At 39.1% G+C, this 13,559-nt stretch overlaps 1 protein-coding gene across 1 annotated transcript in view; it reads left to right on the top strand.

Moving 5' to 3' along the window:
- mrc2 (mannose receptor, C type 2) overlaps positions 1–13,277 on the top strand; it is a 29,577-nt gene extending 16,300 nt beyond the window's left edge. The window contains exons 12-29 of the mRNA XM_038284410.1: positions 1,514–1,731; positions 1,825–1,967; positions 2,503–2,599; positions 2,691–2,820; positions 3,452–3,484; positions 3,585–3,751; positions 4,183–4,351; positions 4,444–4,586; positions 4,669–4,774; positions 4,849–5,015; positions 5,095–5,203; positions 5,280–5,518; positions 5,606–5,768; positions 6,947–7,096; positions 7,200–7,313; positions 7,706–7,885; positions 11,107–11,130; positions 11,213–13,277. Of these exons, the coding sequence (XP_038140338.1) occupies positions 1,514–1,731; positions 1,825–1,967; positions 2,503–2,599; positions 2,691–2,820; positions 3,452–3,484; positions 3,585–3,751; positions 4,183–4,351; positions 4,444–4,586; positions 4,669–4,774; positions 4,849–5,015; positions 5,095–5,203; positions 5,280–5,518; positions 5,606–5,768; positions 6,947–7,096; positions 7,200–7,313; positions 7,706–7,885; positions 11,107–11,130; positions 11,213–11,433 (2,573 nt within the window). The 3' untranslated portion in view covers positions 11,434–13,277. The remainder of the gene's footprint in view (positions 1–1,513; positions 1,732–1,824; positions 1,968–2,502; positions 2,600–2,690; positions 2,821–3,451; positions 3,485–3,584; positions 3,752–4,182; positions 4,352–4,443; positions 4,587–4,668; positions 4,775–4,848; positions 5,016–5,094; positions 5,204–5,279; positions 5,519–5,605; positions 5,769–6,946; positions 7,097–7,199; positions 7,314–7,705; positions 7,886–11,106; positions 11,131–11,212) is intronic.
- The last annotated feature ends 282 nt before the right edge of the window (positions 13,278–13,559 follow it).

The raw sequence follows: 13,559 nt of genomic DNA, 5'->3' as shown, positions 1-13,559 counted from the left end.
CCCTGCCTGAAAAGAAGAGGATCAGACACAGAAACAGAAAAACAGGGATATAAATGTAAGCTAAGCTAAAAAAAAAGCCTTTTAATATCTAATTTGTTCTCTGTGTTTGTGTCCAGTAGTTAATGTAAAGGTTCATTTAAGGTAATCCTTTATTTCTATAGATAGTCTTATTGATACATTTATTTTTACAATAGTGACCTTTTAGCCGTTTTGTAAAAACATGTACGGATCAACAACACAAGACTAAGTGAAATGTTGGGTAATTGATTGAGCGCCCATGTGTCCGTTTTTCATGCAGAAGCCAAACAGTCTCTGGGTAAAAGCACGTCCTCTTTTTGGAAGATAAAAAAACTCACCAGTGCAAAGTATAAATTCACATTTCGATGCATTTCTGAAGGTGACGTGAACAGAAGAGTAGATTGGTTTAAACACTGCTGATGTTATTGTCTTCTGGAATGGGGTGAAAGCTTTTAAGAGGTCTGATGCATTCCTCCACAGGGCCATAAGCGTCGCATCAGAGACTCAAAAAAATAGCAGAGATTTGAAAACATTATTCTGCTTTGTCCAACTCTCCAAATTTATCTAATCCAATCTTATTTTATTTAAAAAATTAAACAAAACCTGTCAAAAATAAAGACCTAAAATTTAAACAAATAAATGTATGAACAGTAACGGATTTTCTGATGGTGTTGATAGATGTATTTGATCAAATCAATGGAAAAAATCAGGTTCACATTATACAAAGCTAAAGACATCGGGGTTAAACGATCAGTGTAACCATATAGATTAGTGCAGCAAAATGTATTTTAAACTAAAAGTGATCCTGATTTTGCTGTGCACAATATCACAATCACAAAGAATGGCTTTTATTGCAATGAAAATCTCTAATTTGATCAATGCATTCTCCCCCCCTGAGAGCTGTGACCACAATTTGATTTGTTTTCTTTCTCAAAGGGTAATTAGAGTTTAATCTACTATCAACTTCCTGGGAGTTTTAGTTCGCTTAAACTCAAGGCTAATTTCTCACTCTGACCCAACTTTGATTTATTTAGTAAAAAATGTAATTGCACCCATAGAGGCATGATACTCTTTAGTCTGCCCAGTGCTGTAATGGAAGTTTAATTCACAGTGGGCATAATTTCAAAACAAAATCCGAAGATGTGTTCATATAACAGGTGCTATTGTTTCTTTAGATTGAGGCATTAACTATTTCACATTTTAAAGCTTTCAGAGAAACCTGTGAAATGATATGGTCTGACTCTGGCAGATCTTTGTACACATTTTCCTCAGTAGGTGTCTGATATTTATAAGAGAGCAGGTTGATTATGCATAGGCTGCTAACTATGAATGAGCATGTCACTTTTTTTTCTTTTATGTTAAAGCAGAGCAATATAGCATGATCAGACTTTGCTACTTGTTCTTTGTGCATTTTGAGATCAAACACTTTTCCACTCATAGGAAATGAGAAACCAGATTTTCCACTTGTAAACCCCCTGCTCTCCATCTGATTTAGAGAACATCAGCGGGGGCTGTGTTGTGATGGCAACAGGCTCTGCCACGGGGCTGTGGGAGGTGAAGGAGTGTGCCTCGGCAAAGGCGAAGTTCATCTGCCGTCAGAATCAGGATGCATCTCAGAACCCCGAACCCCCTGCTCCGCACCCCACTCCCAGCCTCAGTGGCACCTGTCCTTATGGCTGGAAGAGCAACAGCAAACTACGCTACTGTTACAAGGTTCCTCCTGCACACTTTTTACAACTTCCACAGTAAGTTGGAGAAACAGCTGTTGTAGCATTAAAGCAGGACTGACACCAGGCCTTTGTGCAGGTCTTTCACAACGATAACAAGGAGATGAAGTTTAAATGGGGAGATGCTCACCTGTTCTGCCAGAAACACGGAGGGAATCTGCTGAGCATTGGCAGCCCTGAGGAGGAGCAGTTTGTCCTTGAGGTCCTTCAAAGGATCTTTGGGTGCGTATTGACTGTGAGTTTATCAAGAACACTAAATACTCAGTCAGGGTCAGAAAGTTTACAAGATATTTGTTACGGAGGTGCACACTTCCAGTTTACAACATGGTTGTTGCAGCTTTTATAAAAACTAACCAAGCGCCTAATGATGGTGGGAGAGTGTTGGTTGTGATGCTGTGGGCCCATTTGTTTTGGACATGAACTCTACAAGCTATATGAATGTTTAAAATAAAAACCCGGAGGCTTCTGCCCATAATAACGAATCTCAATCAGGTCTTTCAGCACATATTGAACCAGAATACCTGACCGAATCAACATAAAGATGTACCAGACATTAACTCAACGTTCTTCCATAAACATTTTAGTCCCCAGTCCTAAATCCTATAGACACAACTTATGCTGCTGCAGAAAAATATGGATTAATTTTATAACTTTGAACAGATTTTTACCTGGGTTGCTAAACTCTGTGGAGGAAACAGTGTCTACTATGATCTACTCGTCTACCTTCAAAATAATAACATGATATTAATGCCTACAGAGAGTTAGAGGAGCATGAGCATTGGTGGTTTTGGATCGGTCTGAACCGCAGGAATCCAACAGACAACGGCAGCTGGAAGTGGAGCGATGGACTGCCTGTGAGTGCAAAGAGTATCCAGCTATAACCTCCAAAAGAAGCCGATGCAAGTGACATAAACACATCCTGTTTTTGCTTTACTTGTATTTCAGTTGACATACCAGAACTTTGGCCGCTACCACTACAGCACCCGACAGTGCGCTGCAGCTGACCTGGGCACTGTGACCTGGCAGCCCATGCACTGTGATGCTCAGTTAGACTGGATCTGCAAGATTCCCAAAGGTTTTCAGTTTTAAGCATCATCACACAAAGTCTTCATTTCACATTGAGCTTTTCTGTAGGAGAAATACTGAAGTCACTTGCAGCAACATTGTTTTAATTAAAAGTATTTTCAAGGTTTACTGATTTAAAAAAAAATATTTATCTGTAATGTTCATTTTGGTGAAGCTTTTCTATTTTTGAATTAGCATGTGCACTTGGACATTCTGTATTCCTAAAATTCATTTGGTCTTATTATAGACTTTCCTCAGGTCACTTGAACGTTTTTTATTTCTGACTTGAATGTGGACCTGCTATCAATTCTGTCTGTCCCGAAAAGTCTTGTTCCATCTGAAGGAAAGTAACTGTAGAGAATGATGCTACCATCACTTTTTACTTTGGCATTAGTGTTCTTTAGATGTTTTTTGGGCCAATTTAGCAGAGCAATCCTCTCACGACTATTTAGGTAATATATGCCAGTCTTAGATTCATTTGTTTATGATTTGTTTTTCAGAGAATGTGTGTTGCATCAATGAGGAAAATATATTTTTTTACAAGAAATGTTCTTAATTTATTTTTTTTTTGGTTATAATTTATTTTCTGTGTAACATATAAAATATAATAATGTATGTTTTTCTTTCATTTGTGCTTTTAGGAAGTTCTGAGATTGTACCAGAAGAAGCAGAAGGTCTGTTCCATTTTCCATTTAGTTTCCATCTTTCTTTTGTACATTGAAATTAGATCCCTAAATGCATCACGTCTGCCTTCTCCTGCCTTTGATTAATAAGGCACCAGTTCTCCAGAGTGGATTCCCTTCCATGAGGCTGAGTATAAATTTTTCGACCATCGCACCACTTGGGACCAGGCCCAGAGGATCTGCTCCTGGTTTCATTCCTCTCTGGCCTCCGTCCACTCAGCTGAGGAAAAGGTTTTCCTGACCAACAGTTTAAACAAGGTGCTGCAGTTTTTTTGAAATAAGTCTTACATGTGAACAGGTTTGAATTTATGATAGTGTTTTTGTTTTTAGGGCTGCAACTAACGATTATTTTGCAAATCGATTAATCTAAACCAGGTTACACTAAAACTTGAGGAGTTCTGGATAGTTTTCTTTATCTTAAATGCAAAATATTTATATATATTTTTGGCAATTATGAAATAATTACTGTTTTAATTGGGTTGATCTGTCAGCTAAAGGCATGTTTTAAAGTTTGTATACTCCAGTTAACGATCGATTAATCAATTAATCGATTAATCGATTTCAAAATTAGTTGATTATTTCAATAATCGATTCATCACAATTAATCTGATTAATTGTTTCAGCCCTATTTGTTTTATGATATTAATATCCAGTGTTTTTGCATTTTTTTTCTTTTATCTGCTCTATAGATACTGAAGTCTGATATGGATAGTTGGTGGTTGGGGCTCCGCACCTATGAAAATGACGGTCGTTTCCGCTGGTCTGACAACTCTGTGCTCAATTATGTTTCATGGGAGCTCGGCAGGCCACTAACGGTGAGCCGTGATCGCCGCTGTATCAGCATGTCAGTGAGCAAAGGTAAAATCGTCCAGAAATGAATCCTGCCAGACTAATCCAAACACAAATGGACGTTTACCAGGTGAGATCTTGTTTGTGCTGCATGTAAATAGGAGAGTGGAGGGATCAGAAATGCCACTCTGATCTGCCCTACATCTGTAAGAGGGTGAACGTTACAGGGACCTTTCCTCCGACGCCATCAGCCCCTCATCCCCCTTCAGGCTGTCCTAGTGGATGGTCACTCTATCAGCATAAGGTGCCCGGATTTCTATTTGACTTATGGATTAAAAAAACCTTGACGCCTTAGCTTTAACTGTGCTGTTATTTGCTGTCTAAAGTGTTTCAAAGTATTTGAGTTGCCTGTGGTCACATGGGCTGCAGCCAAGCTGACATGTGAAAGCAAGCGAGGCATGCTGGCTCTGGTGTCCAATCATTTAGATCAAGGTAATTAATAGATGCTTCAGTTGGTATAAATGTCTAATCAGCAGACATGATACAGCTGCTTCTCTGCCTCACAGCTTTCCTCAACCCCTTGTTGAAGAACGTCAGCACTGACCTCTGGGTGGGTCTGACCTCAGACTCCGAGGGCCACTTCCGCTGGGCCCGAACCGGCCTTCTCAGCTACACCAATTGGGCCCCCGGAGAGCCCATTGACAACAGCGGCCCACATCACAACAAGACGCGGGTATTCCCAGTGCTATCTGTTCATGTTTTGCCTCTGTCTTCAGTTTGTTGCTGTTCTGACTGTTTCAATGCTGCCTCAGGGCAACTGTGTAGCAATGATTTATGGGAACCCCGATAGGAGAACTGGGATGTGGGCCTCCCGGGCCTGCGAGATGGAGAACCTCGGCTACATCTGTCAAAAGCAGCCAGGTATGATGATCATCAAAAACCAGAAGAAAAACTGTGTAGATAACTTAGCAAACATATTCGTCATGTCTGACTTTAGATCAAGCTCTTCCTCCGGCTCCGGCCCTTATTCCTGACTCCTTGTTAAAGCCTGTGGAGCTAGGCGGAAGGACATATCGGATTGTGAAGAAGCGCCTTGACTGGACTGGTGCTCTCCACATCTGTGAATCTTTGAACGGGACACTTGCAGCTGTAAATGATCCATACCAACAGGCCTATCTGACGCTGCTGATCAACAGCCTGCACCAGTCAGCCTGGATTTCTCTCTATAACTATGGAGTAAGTAACCGACCGTCTCGTTACGTTTTAATGAGTCAGTCTCTGAGGTCACCTAACAAATGCATTTGCTTTATCATTAATGCACAGGGACGAATCTTTACATGGTTAGGTAATGAAGAGGTCAAATACTCCAACTGGAAGGATGGAGAGCCCAAACTGATGGCTGGATGCGGTCACATGACCACTACAGGAGAGTGGACTACGACTCCCTGTGATTATAAATTGGAGGCAGCTATATGTGAAATTAGTGGTATGTATTTTATAAAAAAAAATGAGTAAAGTTAATGTGTTTTCACTCAATCTGAAATCTTTTAATATCCAGCCTCAAAGAATCAGACTAATGTGGTCTTGATATATTTCTGCAGCATTCTAAGGATCTTTGTTTGGATTTTGGCTGCTTTTTTGTTCAATTTCTCCTATTGTCTTTCTGTATTAAACACTGGCGCTAACTATAAGCTCTACATCCTTAGTCTGCATTCGATGCAGGACCAGCAGGTTCTGCAACAGCTTTTTCGCCACTGCCATAAGACTGTTGAACAGTTGAAACTCTAATCAAGTCACAAATCGAGACTCTGAATCACACTGTAAACATCATATTTGCACTACATTGCGAATTTTCAAATTCCTTTAAATAGAACTCAACTCAGTTTTCTACTGCATTTCACACCATATTTATTTATTTATTTTTGCACTGCTCTGAGTCTTCCATATCAATGCCTTTGAACCATTTCTCTCCTACACTTTTTACATGTTGATCACTGCTGCACTTTCTAAATGGGAAGGTTCATTTCACTGCTAAGCTGCTCATTCACTGTTGAAAAGCTTAATGCATTGAAAACTTGTTTTATATACACTCTGTGTATACAAAATGACAATAAAGTTAGCCTAAGTCTAGTCATCTACAGATATTCACACTTGGCTTAAACTTCTTCTGACTATGTTACAATGTCATATAACTGGCTTACTTGTAGCTGTTGACTGAGGTAAGTTAATTTGCACACACCCCCTTCTGAGTAACGAGTTCTTTTATTCGTCCTATTTTGAAGAAAAAAAGAACTCTGTGTTTCATCATAATAACTGAGTAATAATCAAAAGTTTAAAACACCTCTGATCAACATAGTGTTTAAAATTTGAGTAAAAATAAAGAAATTCAACATTTTTATGATGGGGACTGCTTGAGGTGCCAGTGCTGCACAAAATAATGTCCTTGTTTGTTACCAGGGTTGAAGAGAGATGTGTTGAAAAAGCAGCTATCGTCTCATGAAATCCTTCAAAAGACCCTCAGATAAGCCGAAGAACCATTGATCAGGGGCACTTTTAAGGATTACGTGCCAAAGCACACATGAACAAAGGAGACTTAAATAAGGAGGGTTTAAAGCATTTGCAGACTGAGCTGCTTTTTCACTGCAGCTGTTGTTATCCTTACAGATGATCCTGTGTTTCATCAGTGGATCTACCCAGGACTGTGCCCCGACTCTGTTGGAGAGTGGGCCTGGGTCCCCTTCAGGAACCACTGCTATGCCTTTAACCTGCAGCTACTTAAACTGCAACAGGACGCGCTCACATCCTGCAAAAAAAGTGAGAAAGTCTGCTGTACAGAAAAAATATATAACACGACGATCAGAATGCTTCTTCACAGGACTTTGGTTTTATTCTATCTTTGTCTTTTTGTTTCCATTAGTGGGAGCAGAACTTCTCTCCGTCCTGGATGAGGTAGAGAACAACTTTATATGGGAGCACATCCAGAGTTATGCAGAACAGGCGCATGGAGCTTGGCTGGGCATCAGCATTAAAGGTCCGACAGAAAATTCCTACTTCCTTCTGCACAGAAGTTAACTTTTACATTTTCAAATAGAGACATAGTTAATTCACTTAACAAAATATTTCCAAATCATTTTCTTTATTATGTATTTTTGTGCTTTTTAAGTTGATTTAAAAATATTTCACTAAGGAATGCTGATTAGCAGGGTTGTTTTTTGTTATTATAAAACCTGTAAAACTTTATTTCTTTGCCTGTTTTATCAATCAGAACAAATCAGGTTAAATGCTGTGAAATGTGCTTGGCTTGGATAATGAGGAGATTAAATCCATTGAAACTGCACAGTTCAGGCAGAAGTATGACAGGTTTGGTAGTTTATATGTTTTGTTTTTTCAAGCCTCTCATCATACTTCATGTTTGTGTCACAGAGAGACGCCTTGTGTGGAACGAGGATACAGACCTGTCATTTACCAACTGGGAATCCCGCAACGTCGCTTTCTCAGTGCTTTCGGCCAATTCCTGCTTCTGGATCCAGAGCAACAGCGGCCGGTGGAAGCCTGGCTCCTGCAGAAACCTCACACACGGGGTGATCTGCAAAAAGCCTCGCAGTACGTACATGAAAAACACAAGTCAAACGGTTTATACAGTGCATTGCTAAAGTATTTATGACCCTCTAAGGTTCTCACATTCCTGGCATTACAAACACAAGCTTCCTTTTATTTTCTTAAAGGGGGTCATTGAATGATTATATAGGGTATTCTGTGCTAGTCCTTAAGGTCTTTGAATGGGGTGTGTAACATTGGTCGAGCTGAAAATGGCATAGTTGCTGTACTATGAGCACTAATGCAAGCCTAGAATGAAACGACAGGTATTCTTCCTCTTATGGTATGCTCATGAATACTTACATGAGCTGTGCGCTGATTGGTTGGTTTCCAACGAGCGAAACTGCAGAACAAAGACGCATCATAGCAACAAGCAATCACTCACTCACTGAAACATCAAATAATTGATATGGTAGGGTGACCAGACATCCTCTTTTACCCGGACATGTCCGACTTTTCATACCAGAAAAATTTTTTGGGGGGAATGTCAAAATTGTCGACTGCAATGCAACTGCCATGCGCAGCAAAAAAATGTGTCTTATATTTTCGTTTTTTTTACTGGAGGATTCAAGCTATTTCACCAGGGTTTCCGCGGGTCATTAAAAATCATTAAATGTCTTTAAATTATTATTTTTTAAATTAAGGCCTTAATTGGCATTAAAATTGATTAAATGTGTTTATTGTGGCATTTTAAATGCTTTCTTTAAAAAAAAAATTGTTTATTAAAACAATTTTGTCAAACATTATATCACGTTATATTTGTGTGGAACTGCTTCCGGTTGATCGCAAAGCTGTATGTTCAGAAAAAGCTAGAGAATGGGGGAAAAATGCCAATTTCAACAAAAGTGGCTGGAAAACGAGGCCTGCAGCCTGTCGACTGGTACCTGTTGTTGGCATTAAAATTATTCCTAAGAGCATTAAAAGAGCATTAAAAAGCATTAAGTTAGAGTTATTCATTGCTGTATAAACCCTGTTCACAGACTGCACAGCTTGGAGTGGTAACTATGTGACTGTAAGAGAGTAAACCGAAACTTATTGGTTTATTTTTCTGACTAATCCAATCAGTGCGCACTCTTATGCTCATCGTTTTGGACAGATACGCAGCACTGGTTTCTTCTCCCCACACCCCGCTCTCTCTTGTTGTCTACGCAGTCGAAGTAGTTCTAATCTGCACATGGTGCAGAAATTATTGTATTGCCTGCGCACTCTAATCTACTGTCTGGGATAATTTATCCGACTCGCGGGCATCCGTGAACAACTATCTATATCAAGGAGACTCCCCACAACTCCCAGGAGACTTGGGATGTCTGTTACCGGCCCCTAGCCCCCCTTCTCCGGCTGAGGACAGACGGCTTATGGCTCCCGATGAGGTCTAGTCCAGCCAGTGGCCCAGCAGTTGACACTTAATACCAGACTGAATTTGCCTGTTTTATGGTGGTAGTTTAGAATTGTAAGATTTGGAGAGAAAGGAGGTATCAATGGGGTTTGAACTTGTCTTTACGTCCATTTCACCCACTGAACTATCGTTATTCACCTATGACAATGTAAACTTGGTTTTGAATTCTATGACCCCTTTAAAGTTAAATTTGATTTAACAATAAAGTGATGTAAATTAAAAGGAAAACATGTTGTGTATCTTTTGAGAACAGTGAATATCTTGAAAGTCTAGCATGCATTTGTATTCAGCCCTCTAGTGCTTTAAAAGTGCACCTTTTACGTAGAGTCCTTTTAGTTTTCACATCAAAAGATGTACATTTATATCTTCTAACCATTAATAATTTTTTTTAACCTTAGCCAAACTGTATGGACAGTATCTCTGAACAGCTGATCTTCTACATTTGCCTCAACTGGATCTACTGGCGTTGACTAGAAATTCTAACATATGCTTATGATTTGATCTAAAAATCAATCCCATTTTTGCTTTAATTGTATTTTTAGAGTTGTTGCGTAGCTGAACTATAAACCTCCACCAAAATCCAGAAGCGTATGCAATCTCTAAGAGATTTTGCTCTCCTACTAACCTTGACCTGCTGACTGATGCTGCCCTTAACATGTTTTTCTCTGTGAATCATGCATTCGGGGGTAATGTGTAGTGTCAGTTTTCTGCCTCACGCAGACATACTGTACGCCAGAAAGCTCAGTTTCTAAACTCCTCTAATCGGGGTACTTTATTCAGCAGTTGTTGTGTCGTCTAGATGACTTGAGACAAACAACAAAAGGTTCACTTATTAGTTTTTTTCAACAATAAGTTGCCTCTTTCCACTCTTCCATTAAAGCCAGATTGGCGGTGTGCATAACAAACAGTTTCCATGTCAACAGTTGTTTTACACCTGAGCTGTGGATACCTGCAGCTCCTACAGAGCTAACATCTCATGTTAGTTCAATAGGAGCTAACATGAGATCATCGTTTGACTTCTTTCTTGTTATGCTCCACTGTGTATTGGTGAAGCACTTAAACACTGTGATAAAATACCTGGATGTTTGTGATTTTAAACTTACCAGTGGGTTAGAAAGAGAGATGTCAAGTAACAAAGTAAAAATACTATACTATGTTACTTAAGTAGGAATTTTGGCTGTCTATAGGTTTTACTTCTTACTTTTTATAAGTTTTTAGACAACTTCTTACTTCTACTCCTTTCATATTTTGCATTTATCTCTACTTTCTTCTCCTTACATTTTGAAAAATAGACTTGTTTCATTTAAGCTCATTCACCTTATGGCCTTTTGGTATTTAAAAACAAAACAAAAAAAAACATCAAAATCATTTGTTTTATCCAAACAATTTGTTTTGTCTTGAATTTGCTGTTCATCACATACCAAAATAAATTTTTTTTTCAAGATGATGAAAAGTTAAATTTGACAGTGTTGTCATTAGTTTTAAAACTAACAAAATTATGTATAAGGAAGTTATTATCCGGAATTGTAGAGAAATGTTCCTCTAATAAGGCAGTGCAGTAACCAGTATGAGGTTTAAAGCATCTGTTCTTAACATTTTTTCATGCATTATTTTACTTTTTTACTTTAAGTAGTTTGAAAAAATTGTACTTTTACACTTTTACTTGACACACAAAAGTGTTTCTAAACAGTAGGATTTATACAGTACTTCTACTTGAGTAATAAACATAACCACTTTTGACACCTAAGTTTGGAAACCTTTTATTTTAAAGAAAATCTTTGAAGAATAATTAGATAATTATGTTATTAACTGTTTCCTTTTTCCACTCCAGGTGCTGAAACATCAGATGTAACATGTATGTATTTTCTTATCAATTCATTCATTTTATCTTTTGTGCATACTTTGTATAGCACTAACTATTCTATAATTTTTCCCAGTGAAATTGGACCATGTGCCCATTCTGATAGTTGTCATTGTGACGGCTTTGATTCTGGTTCTGGCGATGGCCACAGTAATCTACCTGTACCGGCGGCGAACTGCGGGGTCACGCGGTTCATATGAAGGCGCTCGCTATAGCCGCACCAACTCAGGCCACGGCGAGGAGGCCGAAAAGAACATCTTGGTGTCCGACATGGAGCTGAACGAGCAGCCGGAGTAGCTCCGGACTGACCTGTGGACTTGACCTGACCAGATGGATACTCTTATTCTGAAACAGCTTTTTTTAACCCTTTTTAACTAATTTTTTTTGTTTGTTTTTTTATTATTCTGAAAAGCTGTGTAGAACACAGCTATTTTTTTTTTCTAATTGAATCTCCATTTTGGAAAAGAAAAGGAAGAAATTGAACAAATCAGATACACCCATCTGCTTTTTCCAAAATGCGTAGGCAGCATGCAATTGATCTACTGTGAAAAGTTTTATTGCTGCTCAGAAATATTCAGCCCAAAAAACCGTCTTATGAAATAGATCTCCTCGTCTTTTTCCAATTTCAGTTTTAGCACACAGAGTCCTCTAGTCTTCTTCCTATTCTGACTTAAATCCACTTCTTCGTTGTCCAAGTTGACAGATTTTCTTCTTGCATTCCTTTGTAAGATTTGTTTTGTCTTGTCAGTATTAACCCAAACTTGAATGCATTTTTTGTTTTGCGTTTGTTTCTTTCACTTTATGGTTATCTGTGTAACTGTAGAGAAGCCTAAGCGGTGAAGTGTGTTTGTGGTTTTTATGAGCTTGCCTCTCTCCCTCCTCTGCGACCTGACACGTCAGCAAAGGCTGTCAGGCTGGCGGCAGAGAGGGCAGAAAGAAGTCCAGATGTGAACGTGTTAAAAGTGTGAAAGGGCTCGCTGACCTCAAACTTTCTGTAAGGTTGAACACTATAATTGTGCACATAAGTAGGACCTTGCAGTAAAAGCTGGACTTAAATGGACTACAGTCTTTTTTAGTGCAGCACAACCTGGGGGGTTGTTTTGTTACATCAGATTTTGGAGTCACCAAAGCCTGAAATCCATATTGTGGTGGTTTTGCTCTTAGCCTTCATCACTAGCGTGCGGTCTCTGATCTACGATTCTTGACTTTGTTTGCCTTGGCTCTTTGTACCACCATCTGGAGCTGATTCAGCAGTTTTTTGAGTGCAGTCATTTTGTTTGAACGCTCTCTTAAAAACTGTCTGATGCATCTTGTTTGTATGACCTGAGGTTCTTGTTACTGTATGTTGCATCAGCTCGGTTTTTTGTCCTGAAGATGTAATTTTTCTTGTATGGACCAGCTCTGTTTCTGCATCATCACTTGAACCGCCGTGAAGGAAAACATCTTTAATGTTGTTTTTACATATTTTATTGCCAAAGACTGTCCAACCCACCATCTGTGCAGGGTGCTTAATATCTCTTTAAGATTTCAAACGTTTAACCTTCGTCCTTCAGCTCCTGCCTCTGAGTACATTTCTCTTCCTCTCTCTCTGCTTGCAGGAATGCTTTGGAGCCATTTCAGTCTGAGGCTTTTGGTGTTTTACTAAGCTGCTGTGAAAAAAAAAAAAAAAAAACTGAGGGGGAAGGGAGGAGGAGGAGAGGTGTGTGTGTGATGTGCGTACGCATCCTCCAGCTGCGGAATGTTGAGTCGGCAAGAAGAGCTCAGTGGCACGTCTGGAACCAATCAGAGAAGTAGAGCTTAGGGACACGAAGGGTCAGAATGGGGGGGAATAAAAGAAAAGGGAAAAGGAGGACGGGGGAGAAAAGGAAGTAAAAGGGGGAGAGCAAGGAGGAGTCAGAGATGTAGGTAGGTAGAGGAAAGTTGGATTTGAACAGAGGCAGCATGTCCTCTGCTGGTGGATTCATGAAAAAGTCACAGCAGCCGATCAAACTTGGGCGATTAAGTGATTCAATAGTGTTCGCTTTCTTCCATCTGTGAAACAGGTCTGGTCTCCCTGTGGATAAACCTAAAGGACCTGTTGGAATTTCTAAGGATTTTTTGTGACATTTTTATATGAAATTAATAAAGTTAATTTCCTCAGATTCTGAGTATGTATTGGTTGTTATTTATTATCATTAGGGCTGAAACACTTAATAATGATTAATCGATTATTGAAATAATCATCAACTATTTTAGCAATCGATTAATTCTTAACTGAAGAATAGAGACTATTTGAGCCTTAAGTCTCCTCTTTTGCCTTTGACACACCTTTCTCTGACAGAGCAACCAGCTTAGAGCAGTAATTATACCAAAATTTCATAAAAAAAAAAAAAATTCTTAGTCTGTCAATATTCCCTATCTAGAACTTCTTAAGTCGAAAACTT

The sequence above is a fragment of the Cyprinodon tularosa genome, unplaced genomic scaffold (assembly GCF_016077235.1).
Source record: "Cyprinodon tularosa strain WSP-4 unplaced genomic scaffold, ASM1607723v1 ctg105, whole genome shotgun sequence".
NCBI lineage: Eukaryota > Metazoa > Chordata > Actinopteri > Cyprinodontiformes > Cyprinodontidae > Cyprinodon > Cyprinodon tularosa.
Note: the sequence above shows the minus strand (reverse complement) of the source record. Positions and strands in the feature narration are given on the sequence as shown.